At 34.3% G+C, this 20,510-nt stretch overlaps 1 protein-coding gene across 1 annotated transcript; it reads right to left on the reverse strand.

Annotated features, from left to right (window-relative positions):
• Positions 1–1,564: 1,564 nt before the first annotated feature.
• Positions 1,565–15,101, reverse strand: LOC137931856 (von Willebrand factor D and EGF domain-containing protein-like). Its single transcript, XM_068775366.1, has 6 exons — positions 14,999–15,101; positions 9,704–9,743; positions 6,493–7,355; positions 5,511–5,624; positions 2,467–2,600; positions 1,565–1,749 (listed from the first exon to the last, which is right to left on the reverse strand). Exons 1-6 carry the CDS (start codon positions 15,094–15,096, stop codon positions 1,565–1,567), a joined length of 1,434 nt encoding a protein of 477 aa, XP_068631467.1. The 5' UTR covers positions 15,097–15,101.
• Between the last annotated feature and the right edge of the window lie 5,409 nt (positions 15,102–20,510).

Genomic DNA, 20,510 nt, shown 5'->3' on the forward strand with positions numbered 1-20,510 from the left:
GCCTATTGGTTGTGTTGATTAAATGTTTTTTTACGAAAGTTGACATTTTGAAATACATTTGACCGCCAAAGACTAGAGAAGCAACTTTTCAAAAAAGTTACAAAATAATTTATAATTACAATTCAAAATCAATATATATGTTATGAGTATTAAAAATCATTATTTAAAATAGGAATTTTCAATCTGAAACCAATTAAAATGTTATATACTTTACCAAGCTTATTTTATATGACAATATAATAAATTAATTAATACAATGAAATAAGAGATTACTACAGAATTAAATCCTAATTAAAAGTCTATTAAAAACATAATTTTTAATCAAATCTTTGACTGGAACGTCTCCAAAAAGGTTATAAGCATTTCGTTTGATTGAATCGGCGCACAAAAAGAACTCCGACCCTTTTTTATGTTTTTAGGTTATAAGAAAAAGCGACGAAAAGTAATTTCCTGAAATTTATATTTAAAACATGATTTTATTGGTAATTAAAGAATAATTTATTGCAATCTTGAATAGCAGGATATATATATATATATATAGTCTAGAAATAGATTAAAGCTATTTTTGGTATATACACATGAATAATCTGTAAGTGGCGGCCATCTTGTTTTAGATTTTTACAATCGATTTAAATAAAGAATTTTTTCGGCTTATAAAAATATTTACTTTAACTTTTTCACTTAAAGATACTGTAACACTAGTGTTTACTGTTAACTTTATACAGTTATCATATTGTCGATGATCATTTTTGGCGAAGTTACATAGATACGATTTTATCTAGCTTTTTTATTCATAACTGTCAATTGTGTTCCAATTGATTAAAAGGTACATATACCGCACAAAAAATTGCACAAAAAGTTGCACTAAAAAGCTCGCACTTAAAAACAAAACGCCACATTTAACTTATTAAATAAAAAAAATTACTAGCCCATAGTCAAATTTATAGTTAAACATAAAATCGAAACAACATTTCGGTGTTTATATGTATTCGTTTCGTCAAATTGATTTTTATATAAATATATTTTATTTTACTTATCTAACGTATCTGATCAATTGTACTATCAGGGTACAAAATCTATTGGCTCATTTTCATTAGCGGTTATGCGTTTGGGAACCCGATTTCTATTCAAGCAAACCTAAGTTTCGCATTCGGTTTTCGTTTTCAATGGTCAACAAGGTAAGCCTCATCACCTTAATTTCAGATGTAAGACTACAGAAGAAAAACCTCCGCTCAAATATTTCACAATGGGGTACCTTGACCCAGGTCTTTTATCCATGTCGTGATAGGACGGTCCTATGCTGCGCTTGCCAATGCGTGGTCACCCAACTGCGTACTATCTGGCATGCCTACTGTCATTTATACTTGCAATTACATATTTCTCATCCTTAATTCGACCTCGTTGAGAAATTCCCAGCATAGCCCTAACCATGAGTAGGTCTGCGACTGAGATCTTGCCAAATTCCAGACTTAGAGACCACGAATTTTTTAAAAACTTTAGTAACTCCCAGATTAAGTTCTTTGTTAACGGCTAATGTAAATGAGCCTTTAATATAGATTTCTACTTATGTATACGTTCCTTCATGACGGACGTGGGCGTCTTCGAGTAAAGCTTCGCTTGCTGCTTTGCTTGGGTCAGGATCATTGACCACGTCGTAATCTTGATCCTCTTCGGGTCTTCCGTCACGACCGTCTCCCATGTCCAACAGGGTGTTCGGTAATGTATATACAACGCTGCCGTAGTTATTTTCTATAAGAAAACAAAATGCCATCAAAAACAATTAAAAAAGTCATAGCTTGAGATGAGAATGAGTAGAGAATAGAACCGGACCTTGGAAAGGGTCTATATTCAGCAATGAATGAGGAAAGAGAAAATCCCGATGTCATAGAAGGCGTTGGGAAGGATCTATATTCAATAGTGGATGAGAAACGAAGAGAACCGGGAATTAAAGAAGGCATTAAGCCGTAAGGCATATGGGGTAAGCCTAGGCCCAGAAAGGCACAAGTCTATCTATGGATGAAGATATAAGAGGACCAGGTATGATGGAGGGTCTTAAAGATAGCTAATGTATGCAGCAGTGTATGAGGTAAAAAGAATACCTGGTATAATAGAAGGCATCAGTAAAGACTTATGTCTAGCAATTAATGAAGAAGTAAGAGAATCGGGTATGATGGGAGGCATTGAAAAAGGCCTATCTCTAGCGATGGGTGAAGATAGAAGAGGAGCAGCTATAATTGAAGGCATTGGAAAAACCTATCAAACATTGGTTGAGGAAACAAGAAGACCGAATGTGAAAGAAGGAGTTTGGAATGGCCTTTATTCAACAGTGGATGTAAAACAATGGGCACCAGATATGAAGGAAACCATTGAAGAAGGCGTTGTTTGACGGTAGACGAGGAGCACAGAGAACTGGATAAGGTAGAAGACATAGGAAAAGATCAGGTTAATGGTTCAATAAATATTTACCTCTGTCATCCGTAGATTTGGCACCGTAGTTCTTTCGTTTCTTCCACATGTGACCGATTATCAGAATGGTCATTGTTAAAAACAGTAATCCTATTGCACCACCACCTAACCAGAATAACTCCAAACCAGCTAACCTGGAAGAACAATGAATTTCATTAGCTTCAGAAAATAGACTAGCAACTCTAAAACATACATTTAAATTTTCTTTTTTTGACTTGAAGAATCACAAAATAGAACACGAGGATCACAGCAATGAAATATTACAATCAACAAAGTAAAGCTACAGGGATAACTGGGTTCTAAACATATCTAAACCTTAGAAAAATCCAAAACAGAGTTAGTATAAAATTTAGTATTTTAATTTGTAACCACATTTACAAATGTCTTTAATTGACCAATCTGAGCAATTTATTCCTGAGCTTTACTATTAAATAACCAAAATATTTTTTTCGAGCATTTGATTGTATCTGTCAAATAAATGGACAAATCATTATTATCATTTTAACCGATAGATACTGCAAGGCAAAGAACCTCCCACTAAGAACGCCTCAATGGTATTGCAGACTGACAAAAAAATTGCATTCCTTAGGGTTTGCTTGGTTTCGTTTAAAGTTGATTCTTTTTATTAATATAATGGAATTGGCGTTTGTCTTCCATCTCACCTGATGGAAAGTGTAGATAAAAACGAAGGTGGTACACGCCCATCCAAAAGAAATCTATTCACTCTACTCTTAAAGGCCCCAGAGTTCAACTCATCAGGAAAAATAGACTCTCACCAAAAACAAGTGTCTAACCACTTAGTTCGACTTTTGGGCATGTCAATAACGTATAGGTGAAACTTTTGCCTGCACCTAGAAGTCCGATAAAAGTAAGGAGATGGCTCAATCCGTTCGAAAAGAGCAACCGTGCACACTCCAAAGTGTATCCTATAAAAACCGATAATTAGACAACTCGACGACGATATTCAAGGATGTGTAGTCTGCTATTTGAGAGCTTTAATTGTTAATTAACCTACGGGCTCTTCGGTCAACCAAGCTTAAAGCTTCCTGATGATAGAATGATAGAAGTTGATGCTGTTAGCCCGGTGACTTTTACAGCTTCATCGGAACTGTGGTCACAGAGTGGAAGGGTCCGTGAACTTAAAATTTGTTGGGGATCAAACTCGTGGTTTACAATCCTAGACGTGCATATGTTATTTAACCACTAGGCTATTAATTACAAATGTCGTCATAGCAGACAAACCAAAGGAAGCAAACAACGATTGCTCATCCATAGAACATTGTAGAAACGGATATTTCCTATTGATATCAGGAATACGGTTATGCAACCATGAAAATACCACAGAGCAAATCATTATTTTATATGCACAAAGTACAAAACCGATACGTCAAAAACATTCTCCGACTGTTAACTTTTTGGTTAATTCAAATATTAATTAAGGCAAGTGTAATAAATGGGATAAATAAATCATCACACTACACTTTGTAATGCGTGTTATATAAATTTTACATATTATATAAAGTAAAAAAATAAAAATCTTTTACACTTCAGTAGGACTAATTATGTTTTAATGTACTTTTTTAATTCATAGTGTTTAATTCTAAGTCAATACAAGAAAAAGGCTATATAAACTTACTCAGCTATCAACAAAGGAGTAGTAGCGAAATAATCACAGTTGTCAAAATGCTTTCGCTTATCTGTCAAACCATCGGTCTAGGCATGCGCAAAAACTAAGGACGCGCGGCGTATGATTTGTAGGCGGTTGTCAATACCGCGTCTCACGCCGAAAAATATTATGAAATAAAAAAATGGCGACCGGCGTCAAGTGACATATGTGTTGTTGTTTTGTGAATTTTTATTGAATCTTTAGTGCTTGATGGAATATTGAATTAAAGACTATCTTATATTGATTTTGAATCAATATTTAATACGTACAAATGAGTGGTGAAAGTTTTATGTAAAAATTATTTCATTCGCATGACAAATAATTTATTACGGCGTTGGTGTATGTGAAGTTATACGCGGATGACTACACTACAATAATGTCGCTTTCTTAAGTTAAATTCGCACGACTACATTTTTAACAAGTTTTGATTTCTTATCAACAATATATTCACCTTCGTTATCAATAACCTTTTGCCATCTAGTATACAATGCCGTAGCGGTAACAAATCAATCGGTTTTTTTTTTGTAAAATATGTCGACAGAAACGACATTACTTTCCAGTCCCCCTAATATGTCGGAACTCCGTAGTTTCGACCGGCGTCCACAGATGGCGCTAGTTGTTCGTAAATGTACAAGAGAACCGCGCGGATTTGGCTCCGTACGACTTCTAGCTATTCAGCAAACTCAAAAAACCCATGCGAAGACGCCGTTTGAACACAACTAGGAAAACCTAAAAAACCGTATCGATCAAGATCTTGAAGGCTATACCGGAAAAAGCTGCTAACTTCGACTTTTTTAATGATTAAAAAAAGCGTCAGCAAAATTGTATTTTATCAGATGAAAATTACGTTGAAGATGATGAATAAAATTGCATTTTAAAAATAAGTAAAGAATTTACATCTTATAAACAAATACAACTTAGTTTTTGATCACGGCATGTAATAGCGACATTTCGATAATATTTTCGTGTATGTTTATTGATTCATATAATTAATTGGTCAGAAAGGCGTGCGAATTTCAATTTTGAGTACCTTTTTTCTACAATTATACAAGTTTTAAGTTTACAATAAGAAAACCTAGTAATGAGTATTTAGCAATTGTAAAACGTATATGATTACAGTATTATATATATATATATATACACATACATATATACACACATATATGTATATATACATACATATATGTATATATACATACATATGTATACATATATACATATATATAGGTCCGGTCAGGTATATGCCATGCTCGATACCACAGTAACCGAAGCGATACGCCGAAGACCGGCATAGATGACCTTATATAGTGTGCAACGAACTTTTCTAAAACAGTCACGATCCTCATTAGTGAGGAATAGGATGCTAGGAGGATAGTACCTGGCAGAGGAAGCCACTTCAGCAGATTCGATTTCTGGTGGAGGAGCGCAGTCGCTGTTATCAGCGCACCCGCAAACTCCTGAACAGTTCCCGGTGCAATTTAAGCAGTCCACTCTGAAAAACATAAAGGCAGCATATTTTAACCTGGATCATAAATACATTGAAATCTTTAAAACAAACTAAACCACTTAAATTGTAACAACAGTTAATTTTTATCAATGATAATTATTCAAGAGGTAAAACTATTGCAAGTCGATTCAATTTAAAACGCAAGAAGATACGGACTAGCATCTTAAAAGCTGCTGAGGAATATCCGATGCATTAAGGAAGTTTCTATTTCTTCTTTTCAGCCGAGAGACGTCAATGGACACCCACTGCAAGACACCTTCAGGAGTTATGTTACACCGTCTCTGTGTTTGGCACTAATCAGCGGGCTGGCGGACGGTGCACTTTGTTGCATGGCTACCACTGCATATGCAGAAATGGCTAAATATTGGTCCTTTTCTTATACATTCTTATACATAGTCCTCTCTCAAAGTTCACCACGATGACCGGTCTTGGACTGTCCAACCTGACCAACGACTTCCAACGACCCTAGCTTAGTCTTCGGTCTACCTAGTGGAGCCTATCCACGCTGTGTCTACCAGGTGTTGGTCACCAATCAAAAACCTTTCGTATCCAACGATCATCAGTTGCATAAGCGATGTACCTCACCATTGCCACAGACGAGCAATTCTTCGAGTTTTCTCGAGCTACTATGAATAACTTATTTGCTGTCAGTTAAACTACTGTATATCTTATCCAAATATAAATATTTTCAAAACCATTATATAACCTAGAAATATTACAATCAATTATTATTTACTATTTATCTCTGCATACTTTGTAGTGATCACTTTATACATGGTGATTATAAATAGGGGTAAATGACTTTAAGCACCTATAATTAAACATTATGTATATTCAACGTTGAAATACTTACTTTTGTACTATAGAAACACATGTCCCAGATTCGAGTTTAAAATCATGGTCACACTCGCAAACTCCATTTACTGTACACACCCCGTTATCACAAGGTCCGTCGCATTCTTTATAACAGGTGAACCTACTAGTATTGGCTATGAAATATCCAGGTAGACATGCACAGTTTTCTGGCGACTCACAAAATCCATTGTCACATGACTCCGTACATATAGGCTCGCATTTGATTGAACCGTCCACGCCAATTTGCTCCTTATATCCAGGGTTACAGGAGCAAATGTCAGGTGCAGAGCAGAATCCATTAGTGCAGGGTTGTTTGCAAATCGGTGAACAAACGCCGCTTTCATTCTTAAACCCGTCGTGACATCGACAATCGTGTGGGGCTATGCAATCTCCGTTCAAACATGCGTCACATATAGGTGTACAACTCCATTCGGTTTCGTTTTGATATCCTTCCTTACATTTGCATACATTTGGTTCTACACAATCACCATTAATGCAATCGTATTCACATTTGGGTAAGCATGTAAATGGATCGTCCAAAGAATCACAAGAATCTGTACAAGGTCGTTCGTAACCAGGTTTGCATTTAGGAGCACAGTGCGTCGAATTAATCTTCTCAAATCCAGAATCACAGATACAAGTGTTATTTACTGCGCATTTAGCATTAACACAAGGTTGTTCACATACGGGTTCCACGCATTTGTCGTTTACTAAAACGTGCGGTGGTTCGCAGCTGCATTTGTTAGGTCCGACGCATTTACCTCTGTCGCAGCCTAATCGACAGTAGAAAACGCATTTTTTACTCGCGAAATCAAACTTCCAATCCTCGCAGCACATTGTTTTATTTAACTGCTTCAGCATCTGTAACAAGATATAGCATGGTTTTATTTCATTCTTCATTTAACACTTAATAGCCTGATTTACGAAAGTGATTATTTTATAATATTACTGTGTTTGCTTGAGGTTATAGATGAAGGGAAAAATAGATTTTTTTTAATTTCGTTGTAAAGAATATTATACAACAGTAAAATTCGTACAGCCAACTTATAAAAAAACTAATAGTAATGTGAACATTCGGTTTAAAAGATTGGTATCAAAATTGGAACTCTAGGCTATTAAGGGTTAAATTTAAATTTCAATAATCATCATTTTAATGGTATTGAAGCTAATTTAGACATGATCTGTTTATGTTAAATTGAAATAACGTTATTCCTATTTCCAAATTGACAAACTATCTTCGTCTTTTCTATATATGGATACCTACTGCAAGGCATGCGCCTCCCAAAATTACAATGATGACCGGTTATTGCCCATATCTATTGGCTTCCCGTGACTTTGACTATTTCAGAAAAGGACCAATATTTAGCCACTTCCGCATTAACGTTAACCCCGATTAAAACCCTGTTTGGCACTAATCGGTGTAACATAACTCCTGAAGATGCCCCGTGGAGGGGTGAAACACGTGTTGAGTAATTTGGTGGTGGCGGTTGTGTGATTCGCATTGTTTGCCGCATACGCATTTATCAGCGGGCTGGCGGGCGGTGCATTTCATTGCATGACTACCACTGCATGTGCGGAGGTACCTAAATATTGATCCTTTTCTTACTTAGGATGGACTTCCGCGAGGTAACGCCTGATTCCATTAAATGTTTGACTATGTCGTCGGTTTACCTAATGGTGTATCTGCCCACACCACGTCCACCTACTTGTTGTTTCCTCTCAAGAAACTTTCCACTCCAAAAGCCATCGCTTGCATGAGCGTTGTATCCCGCCTACTGTCACCCCTAACGAGCAGTTCTTCGAGCTACTTCGGTGACTTACACGCAGCGAAACTCTGAACATAACCCTCTTCATTACTCTCTGAGTGTTCTAGAACATTCTACTATGCGTAAACCACCACGTCTTAATCTTAAGTCGTCAATAACCATATTAATTGAGAAGTGGATGCGCCAAAAATTACTTTCTAAAAGTTGTCTTGTTTGTGGTTTTTTTTTTTTGAACACCGTTTTAAAGTAAACATGTTACAGATAAGCTTATAACATCATTTCATATTTCCATACTTTTAGCGTAAAAAATAAAGTTAAAATGTACCATGTATTGTATTAACAGCTTTGATGAGATTGAATCAGAAATCTTTTTTAAACTTATATATAATGTTAGTCCAGAATGGACCCGAGCGTGAATAACAAAGTTATTTTTAAGTCACCACGTCATATGACTGATAAGTTAAAATGTAATGTTTTATATGTTGGCAGATACATATATACACGTGTGATCATACCAATATATCTGAGACATTTAAATAACTATATATACTAATATATCTACGTAACATCGGGAACATAACTTAGTTAGCAAATTCATGCGTACAATGAACGATTGTTTGCAGTTAATCTTTATGAATCCTAAGCTAAAAATGTTTCTTTTATTAAAGTCGAGATGAAACATAGAATGTGGTTACGTATTACATTATCTAACATCCGTAGGGAAAGATAACATACATGATTACAAAGTTGTTTTATTTATAAGTAAATAAAACGTATATTTTTATATCTACTGTAATTAAATTACTAGAAACCTTAGTTTACTTTTATTCTGTTGTTAAAATTCATGATATAAGATAGTGTACATTAAATAAAGCCTACAACACCCGTTTTAACCCTTAATAGCCTAGAGTTTCAATTTTGATACCATTCTTTTAAACCGAATATTACTATTAGTTTTTTTTTTAAGGTTGGCTGTACGAATTTTACTGTTGTATAATATTCTTTTTAACAAAATTAAAAAAATCTATTTTTCCCTTCATCTAGACCCTCAAGCAAACACAGTAATATTAAAAAAAATCACTTTCGTAAATCAGGCTATTAAGGGTTAAGGGGGTGGTCCATCTCTTTCTAACTGCGAAGCGCGTGGGTGAACCGGGGTTGGATCCGGATCCATCCTTGGCTCGCTTGTGGTCCACGCTGCCGACCCAAGCTGCATGTCTCCATCTGGTCACTTCGACGGATCTCTCGAGATGCGGAACACGAGGCGGTGACCCTTTATGTGCGGGGCAGGAAGTACAGTTCCGCCTATGATCGCTCAGTGCAACGCTAGCTGTCTGATACACCAATAATAGCTAATCTACGAAAGCAGAAGGCACTATATGATAACAACATACTCGCCTTCACACTATGTATATTCATGTAAATATATTAGCATATACATACCGTTTTGCCTCTGCCTATCCTCACTTGTTGGAACTTGGTTCTGAAACAAAATAGAAACGCACGTTTTAAAATAATATAATTAAAAAAAAATCATAATTTTCTTTGGTTAACCTTATAAGTTGGAACCGAAAGCCTACTCGAATAAGTCTTCATAATAAGGCTCCAGATCGCCCAGAGAGCAAAGGAAAAGGCAATACAATGAGAAGATCCGCAAAATAACCAAGACCATAGACATCGGTCGCTGGAGGCTGGCAGCTAAGAACCGGTCATCGTGATGATCTTAGAGGAAGGCACAACATCTAATGGATTCAGGCGTTACTTTGCGGAAGTCCATCCTAAGTAAGAAAAGAACTAATATATACCTTCTTCCGCTATGTAGCAGTAGTCGTGCAATAAAGTGCACCGCCCGCCAGCCCGCTGAAAAATGCGCATGCGGCAAACAATGCGAATTACACAACTACCATCGTTAAATCACTCAACACTTGTTTCACTCCTCCACGGGGCATCTTCAGGAGTAATGCTACACCGATTAGTGCCTCTTACACTTACACTTGGTGTTACTGAGGACTACTGCTACATAGCGGAAGTAGCTATATATTAGTTCTCTTCTGACGAAGGCCTATACTATGCAATGGTCGTCCAACGGCTAAGATGAAGAAGAACTTCATCAGTAAGGCGTCCGCTGCTAGATATAGACTTCTCTTATAGATTTAATATAGAAGTTGTATGCAATAAATTTATTGCCGACGGTGCCAACGACCATCTATATATCCAAAATAGCGCGCCCACTGCTAACTAGCCAATCAGCTGAGCTATGCTAGCGTATGTGTGTGTGTGTCGCTTGGTTGTGGTAAATTAATTGTTGTTTGTGTAGGAGTAATTTGTACTATTGTTAGTAGGTATATATAGTGTGGCAATCGCGACACAGATAAGACATATACATATATTATAAATAAACATAAAATTGTATGACATTCTGATACAGTAACGATGTAATAACATATTTTTGAAAAAAAAATGTCCCTCTGATTTAAAAATAACAGTTTAGTTTATGATTACTATCTATAAATAAAATTTAAAAATACGATTCCATTTTTAAAAATGCATCGTTCCAATTTTCGTCGCATGTTTACGATAAACGGCCTAATTACATATCTCGGTTATGCAAGCTGACAATCGGCAAGGACAAAATTATTTTCATTTAATCGAATTATTAATTAATCTAATAAATCATTTAAATCAGTCATTGAATTATAATTTAAGTCACCTAATGTATCTTAACCCTTTCCACTCCAAGACTGTTATGTAGCATCGATAAAATTTAATTGAATTATAGTATCTTGCGATTCTAGAATATGTTTCATTCATTCGAACGGATGGCCGCAGAAGCCTGAAGATTCTGGACCAGAGACCGCGGACCTGCTAGGACAGGCGACCTCGACAAGGTCATCCGAGACACTGAATGCAGGCTCCTGCTCTTCACATCTCTTATAATGGAGGCCTATGTTCAGCAGACGATATTGTGATGATGATAAAATATACTACAGTATATATACATACTATATATACTATATATGATAAAACATTATGAATGGTAAGGAGTTGAACTCCTGAAGATGCCCCGTGGAGGGGTGAAACACGTGTTGAGTAATTTGGCGGTGGCGGTTGTGTGATTCGCATTGTTTGCCGCATACGCATTTATCAGAGGGCTGGCGGGCGGTGCTTTTGTTGCACGACTACCACTGCATGTGCGAAAGTGGCTAAATATTGGTCCTTTTCTTACTTGGGATGGACTTCCACAAGGTAACGCCTGATTCCAATAAATATTATGAATGGTATTTTATAACCACATGATATCTATTTAATATAAAATAATAATCAATTTGAGCTCTTTCGATTTCTGCAATTTTCATTTGATATATATAATAGACAGATAAAAGATGAAAAGCATGTATATATAAAGTCGTTATATATAGTTAAATATGTGAAAAAATAATGAATACGTGCATTAATAAAAAAAATTACGTATTTTTTTAGATTTCGAATATAATCAGCCTTATAGCATAGTAACGATATTTTATTTGAAAAATATAATCTTAAATAAAGAATAAATGTAATACGGTTCTTGTTTGTAATACAAAGATAAATAATTACATCTTTGACAACGGTTCAAGGATACGTCATATCACTGAGATAAAAGCTCTTTTTTTCAACGAAATCGATCCCAACCTCCGTTACGTCAATATGCGTTATGACTGTACCGGAAGTGCTTATAAAAAGCAAGCATTGTTATTGGTATATTTGACTTTTTAACATCCGTTTGCCACATGAATGACACATAGTGATTTCTTATGTCTTATATAATTACTGCTAGCTTGATATGCTTCATTTTAGGAACCTAGTAGAACCTATGAAACTTCAACCGTATAAACCAGGGCTTCTTAAACTATGGGTCACGACCCCAAATGAGATCGCGTAATAAAATTCTGGGGTCAAGAGATTTTAATGTCAAATATTTATATATACCATTTTATAATATCACTAGAGTTTGCGGAATACAGTGGACTTGCAGCGTCTAGACACGCGCATTTGTTGGAGATTTTAAAGCTAATATAAATACTATTTTATAATTTTTTTTGCAATTATTTAATTTTAGATTTTTGTATGTTTCAAAACTATATATTTTCATATGTATATGTAATTTGTTACGTAATAAACAATTCATCAAAGATTTTGATTTATTTTTCTTTTATATTTGTATGGGGTCGTCAAGAAACTCGCAACGCTTAATGAGGTCGTGAATTACAAAAGTTTAAGAAGCCCTGGTATAAACCCATTTTTAGGGAGAGTCCGCCAGCTTGAAGGTTGGATCCGGATCCCTCCTTGGCTCGCCTATAGTCCATGCTGCAGTTCCAAGTCGCATATACACAACATAAACATTGCTCTACTCGGGTAGAGCGGTTTACTACGTGTGAACGATTTTGTACAACTAGAATGCGTCTGTCCAACTTCTGAACACTAACGCTCCGAAGCTGTAAAAACCCCCGGCAACATTAACTTCAACCGAAACCAAGCAAAACCCATAAAATTTCATTTTATCATTACCGTGGTTTTATTAAGAGAAAATCTTTCTTTCAAAGATGGAGAGATATATAGGCAGAGAAATACAATATCGGCAACTGCGGTTTGGTGAATTTTCCGGATTATACAGATGACTGAGTAGCTTATTTGTATAGTTTTGAAATATGTTAATGCTGTTAGCCCTAAGACTTCTACAGCTTTATCAGACACGACTTCATGGAGCGAAAGGGTGCATGAGCTACAACAATACAGTTTACTCTGGTCCTTTTAAAAATTTCTTCATGCTTTCCACGTTGAAGCTTTCAATTTTTTAATGAGACCTGAAGTGAGGGACCACATTTCTGTATAAGTAATAGGACCTTATAATTAGAGAAACGAATAAAATTGTAAATATAGTTTCAGTGACATTTCTTCTCTTTAAAACCAACTAGTGATAATCTTTTGTACTTTATAGAATTCTCTGGATCTCCTACGGAATATATAAGTGCCATTGCCTAAAACCTATGACAACCTGCAGGGGGTCTACATCAGCGAAATTTTTTTTAATGTTACGTATATTTTACATAACAGATACAAAATTTTATTTTGAGTAGTTTTAATTTAAATTCAGTTAATTGATGTATAAATTAACATGTGTTTTTACTTTAAGTTTTTAACACTAAACTTCACTACAGTTAGAAATTTACAGGAAATCAATATCAGGTAAGTAGGGGGTCTACCCAACACGGAAAAACATGGCAAGGGGTCTACGACACAAAAAAGTTTGGGGAACTCTGGTCTAGAAGTATCCCAGAGAGAATTTCTACCTCACGGGTTCGATTCTTGGGATACAAATTATATAATTCATACATATATTAATTATATAGGATTGCCACTGTTCACAGACAAGTTTCCAGAGGATTGGCAGCAGTATCCTCTGCGTACCAGAATACCACACTGCAAATGCGCCTGTCAGGGGTATATCCTGGGATTATGGTATATCCCCCTATAGTTATATATATATTTGGGGGGAGACTATGCCTTCCAGTGAAGGTCTATGATCTGTAACGATGATTGATGAAATTGAGGATGATTATGAAATAAATTTTGAAATTTAAAATTTTGTTTCAATTAAATTTTGTAGTATTTTGATATCCAATTATTCTTATCTATTTTAAGTATTAATATCTTTGAAGGAGGCCTTGCAGTTGGCGTCTGTGGTCTAAATCGACATTGTCATAAGGGCACTACATAGTTCAAGGTACCGAAGATTTTTAACCGCTGTATCATTAGTGGTTTTGGTTCGACCGCCGGAAGAGCAAATGCGGTATTAATATTATGGGAATGCTACCGTAAATGTTACCACAAATACTTACAAAGTTTCTCTTTGAAAATAAAAATTCATTTTAATGTTTTATAAGACACAATCATTTATGAAATATATCGTGAAATTTGAAAATATTACTTGGTTTATGAATTGTAAAAGCAAAAAAACATCTGATTCATTTCAAACGAAGGTTCGTAAGCTTGGAAAACTGTCGGCATTATCACGATATTTCAATTCTATTAATTATATATATACACATATATGTGTGTGTGTGTGTGTGTAATATTATAATATATATATTGAAAATTGTTAAATTGTTATTTCATTAAAATAGCAACTATTTATAGCCTGCTCTACTCAGTATATCAGCATTTCCAGCCAGTGGTAGTTTACTACATGTAATATTAAAATAATAAACGATTTAAAAGTGATGACTATTCCCTAATATATTTTATTAATTATATAGCAAGGCTTGCTTGGACAGATGCTCCATGTGACTGCAAAAAGGTCCCCTAGGGATACCTGACTTGAACCGTAGTTAGATAGTTTAGTATTTCGACTAAAGAGAGTGCTACACGAATAAACTTCGACTTGGTTTTGTTATAAAAAAGCTAATCTTAGATCAGGACGTGTATACAACCTTCAAAGCTTTAAAGTTGATATAGATATTATCCAGTACTGGATTTAGGCATCCAACATGGATCTCCAACTAGACCGGTGAAAATTTTTTTTAATGTCACCATTGTTAAATTTAATTTGATCTATTTTATATCAAATTGAGATCTTTTAGCATCTGTCAATACAAGTGTTACACATTGGAGAATAATATAAATAATTTTATATCGAAATGAAATAATAGGTTTGATATTTAAATCATTTTGTTGTAATAAAAAAAAAATTAAACTCACGTAACACAAACACCTTCATCACCGATTCTCAGTTGGCAGAAGCACAGATCACACAGAACGAACGTACACAAAATTAAAAAGGCCCGCAAAGAAATCATTTCGAATTATTACGATTGTGATATACGAATAAAATTTGTGTAATAAATTATACAATCCCACAACATTGGCGCGAACGGTTGATATTATTTATCTCAACGGATGTAGGGACGCGCCGCGTCCGTAAAAATATTCCACGGGCGTCGATTATTCGCGAATATCGATGACGAGAATACAATAGCACTTCACTAGAGCTGCGTCGCAACTGGCAGTCAACCCCGACGTTCAGTTTAAAAATTAACGACCTATACAAATGTATTCCGCGTTTATTAATTACGTGACTTTAAACTCATTGGCTATAATACGATCGTGTTCAAACGTATGTTATAACAATTATAAATCGTGCTTTTTAATTGACCTATCGTTACTGTTCAGATTATTAAAGCACAGAGTAATTACGTATCAGATTATTCTATTTACTATTATATTTATAATATACTCAAAATTTGTATGGTAGGGACCGCTTCGAGCGATAAGACCGCCTTTTGTACGACATGAATTGTTTCTTTATTTTCTTCTATTTATTGTACATAGTGTACATAAAACTGTTAATAAATAAATATTTAGATTGTTATCAATGTAACCTGGCAATTGATTTGGCACATCGAAAACAGGATATATTTGACTAGGATCATATAGCGTTATCTCTATTTCAGTTATAAAGTTAGGAGCATTGTGAAATAAAGACAACACTCTACAAAACCGAACATGCTTCTCTAATTACCGATGCGCTAAATCAACTTCCAAATAATTTTAACATGTTTAACGTCCATATATCGTAGTATCGAATATTGTAAGATTGTGTTTGTACAATAGCGTAAGCATGTTTTTAAAGTACAATATTAAACACAGCGCCGGTAGATTAAAATGGAATAAGGTTAGGTTTTTGTGAAAGCTTTTTTCCTAAAGAGGATAGGATATCCATTTTGCGCTTCGTTTAACAAATGCTTAACGACCAGACATTAATAAAGTAATTGCTATAGATTTCAATATAAACTATTCAATTAAACTTTCGTTAATGTGAGTAATAATTAGGTAGAATATATAAATTTTTGGTTAATTATTAGAATTAACAGAATTGACATTTTCCAAAACGACTTAAGGCAATTTAATAATTATTTACAAATAAGTCATAAATAAACTCATGGAGGCTCTAAAGGAATTGGAGAAGAAGTTGGCGGTTGTTACTCCAAAGGATCGAAAGATACAAATGGCTGAGCAATTAGTACAAGATCATAGATATCATCAGAGTGGCAAGAATTAAAATGAGAATTCGTCAGCTATGTTACCAGAAAACAAGATTCCTGGTGCATTGGAGACATTGGATCAGATAATACCACGAGAAAGTTTACAAATGCGATGGGAGAATGACGTCAAAAAGGTGGCAAATCGTAATTGGACCGTTATTGAACGAAACAGTTTTTTTTTTCGAACTTAAGCGCTAAAATCCGAGTACAAGTGACCACTGCAAACTTTGTGATGAGATGAACTTATCTTAGATAATAGAAATATCAGATGATAGACCACTAACTTCTAGCCTAATTATTATCTTTAATAATAGTGGAACAGGTCATAAAATATTCCACTTGATAAGGAGAGTATGTGTTAGGAAACCTTATTAAAAATATAAATGAGATCAGTAAAGTTGTTAAAAATGTTTTTAAATTCAGCATCATATAAGGTTAAGAACGTCCAATAGACCTTCTCCATTAGATTTATAACAACACTGATTCGATAAAACTTCTTGCATTGATTGTCTTTCGTCGACCTTGACAAGGTTGTGGCCCCGATATACATATACTTATTATATATATATATATATATATATATATATATATATATATTATATATATATATATATATTACCAATAATTACTTTTAAAAACTCATCTGTCAACAAATCGCGGTAATTTTCCATCGGACTTAAGTAAAGTTTAAACAGTTGTTTTTAAAAAAAGAATTGTTATTTTTGGAACAAATATATACAACGTGTTCAAGGGCTTGGCAAACGTTTCGGTGGGAACATATTGAAAAGCTTTTTTTTATGTACTATAATAGCCAAGTTTTTCCAAACAGATAGAAAAATATAATTAAATCATTTTTGTAATGAACTTGCTGTCCCATGAACGTTCATGTGGCGAATTTAGTGAGAAATATTCATTATTCTCATCTATCTGCCTGCTGCCTGATTATTCAATTCTAAATTTTATTATTCATGTCGTCGCCACTAAAAATAAACACATAATCTCAAAAATCAAATTTTACAAGAGAAACATAAAACCTAATTTCTTTGATAACTTTCATTTTATTCAACCTATAATTGTAATTTATATATCAAATCAAAGCTATTTAATTTCAGTTTATATGTTCTAAAAATTATTTGAGTTATTACAGAAAATAGATTTTTTATCTGCAATTAAATTTAAACGGTTTTACTTTGTTCGACCCGTACGGAATTATTTGGATCAAAATTAGAAATTTAAGCACCTTCCGTTGTCAAATTGATCTGAAATTTGGTACACACATTTAATGTAGATGACAATACGATATAATAAAATCAATAACATTATAAATCTAAGATGGCCGCCGATACAAAATGGCGGATTACATATTTTTCCTTAACCCCCTCAATATGGGTATCAAATGAAAGGGCTACACTAGTAAAACACGATGATTATGTCAAAATTTAAAATTCAAGATGGACGCCGTTCCAATATGGCGGACTAGGTACATATTTTTCCACAACCTCCACAATTTAGGTATCAAAAAACCGTTTAACTTAAAAGTTTTTTAAATGTATTTATTAAGAGTGATATCCTTTACGATGATATTCGAGCGATATTTGATATTGACCATCATCAATAAGCTTGCAATACGATATTATTCATGTGTACATTTCTGCCAACTCTTTCACCGCAATAGTTTTTTACAGTTTTTTTTTTTTTTAGAGTTAAGTTGGCTTAGTTTGTGATCGATTCTTTAAAATAGATTATAGTGATGAGACGTTACTATAAACATTTTCGTAAAGCACAAAAGCAACTAAATACCCACCACTGGTAACTTATCGAATATTTTTCTAGCGAATGATATCGTACTGGCTTTCACGATTCTACTTGCTAGAATTTCGTTCCCTTCATTTTACATTTAAAAAATTCCAAAAAAAGGTTTAATACTGCTTTTATATGCCGAATTTAACAGACACGGAATATGTCTGCAATAATGTAATACTGGTTTATTAAGTGATGGCCACGATGTTTGCATTTACATGTCATTTTGAATCGTCGATTATTTTAACACTATGATCAAGAAGGTGCCACCAGCTTGGAATGCCGATCTGTTGAAAAGAGCCAAGCAGAACCTAAACTTGTGTTCTTTTAAATAAAATTTAATATTTTATTATATATGTTTATTATTATACTAACCATGTAAATGAGTATATATTAATCAGGAATATATTTTGGATAAGTATTATACATTTAGTTTTGAGTATGCATTTTTAATCTGACCCTTTTTATTAGCGGATAAAATTTTGTAAAATTCTCTCTTAGCTGAACTTTACTTAGTAATAGAAATATTTTCACCAAATTTCAAGTAGTTAAATATTATGGTTTCAGAGAAATCGTGATGAGTCTGTACATACGTGGAAATATAGATTATTCGTTAAATATTTTTACTATATTTCACGGACCCTTTCGTTCCGTGAACTGATTTCTGGTGAAGCTATAAAAGCCTTAGAGCTAACAGCAAAAACTTTACAGATACAATACAATATAATGCCAATATTTTTATTAATAATATTCTTCACTTTCGATCAAATATATCCATCCGCGATTAATAATATCACCTTTACAAATATAAAGCCTACGAATAAGGAATAGGTAATATTAACCTTAAAAATGCATGTGGTATCCACTTAAGAAACTTAAAAACTCGAGGACTACTCCAGTAGGCTGGAGCCGTTATATTGGTGATTTCATTACTCACTATGTGGACATAATCAAGGTAGAGAAGTAGCTGGATGCAGGCAACATAAGACCAGTTATCGTCGCGAGCTTTGGAGTACACCTTGCGGTGGTTGTCTCATCATCAGAGGTGATGAATCCCTCTGTAACATGGATGCACAGACCGCGCATACTACTGGCCCGCCGTCAGCAAAAATAATACTCTCGTACATTCGAAAAATATTGAATTCTATTCCAGAATAAAACTAAAACAATTTAACTACCTACACTTCTGGCGGCCGGCCCGCCATCAGATCATGATTTGCCCGAATGGCCCCTAGTCTTAATAAGTCTGTGCATCAATGCTCTGTAATTTAGTTACTCTGTGCACAAGAACAATGACATTTTGCGCTGTAGCGGACAGCTTTATAGACATCCGGCGCCCGATAGCGCGGACATACGCACGAGATGTGAATAGCCGCCTCCCGTACGTCCGCAGATTTGCATATGAACACAACTGAACATTAAGGTGCTTTCACACGTGTCTGCGACCAAGCGAAAAAATAACAAAAAATTATTTTACTTGCAGCACCTTTGTCACGTTAGTTCGTCTATTTATAACAATAGAATATATAAAAACAAACGTTAATCTCAAAAATTACAATAAAAGTATAAAAATACACAAAGCGTAACTTTGTTTCCACACGTACATATCGAAAAAAAAAGACTTTTTTGTTGTTCACTTTACGCAAATATATTTATTTAATTTATTTAATACTCTATACTTCATACGTAATATCAGAAAGAAAAACATAAGATTTATGTTCATGTAAAAAAATTAAACGGGTGACCTTAACACTCGAGCCAATGGTTAATACAATAGAACGATTAATCTGCAATCTGTTTTATGGCCGAATAATTCCTTACTATGTAAATAGTCTTTTTCACAAGGTTGTGTTTATTTTAAACTAACCAAATTTATGACAATATATAACTAGATTCAAGGGAGTTAAAATAAATAAATAAAAATAAATTCATTCCGCATAGCTATCTCTGAAAACACTAGATTACACAGCTTAATATAACCTCCATGCAAATAAATTTTAAAAAATTAAAACACGTGATTAAGTTAGTGTGAAACAGCTCTTAAAATAAGCTCATAAAACATAACTCGCAAAAAAATGTACCGTTTCACACGTCAATTGAATTCTTGATCGTTAATTAGAAAATCTCTAATCGAATAACGTGACCGGTGGAGGCTTTTGGGGGCGTCGGCTTTTCCACTTTCTATTTTTTATAGGCGCCACTGCCTTAAATAGCGCATAAAGTGACATGGTTTTCGAACCATATAGGGTTGTCAATCGTGACGTATCTTGATTACAAATATATTTTTTTCAAAAATAAATATTTATTTTAATATTTTTTTTTTTGAAAAATAGTTTGACAAATATGGAAAATGTCTATTTATATCTGAC

This window comes from Battus philenor, unplaced genomic scaffold, assembly GCF_028537555.1.
Source record: "Battus philenor isolate CCGP_79_NKW_IND1 unplaced genomic scaffold, ilBatPhil1.0.hap1 SCAF_8, whole genome shotgun sequence".
Taxonomy (NCBI): domain Eukaryota; kingdom Metazoa; phylum Arthropoda; class Insecta; order Lepidoptera; family Papilionidae; genus Battus; species Battus philenor.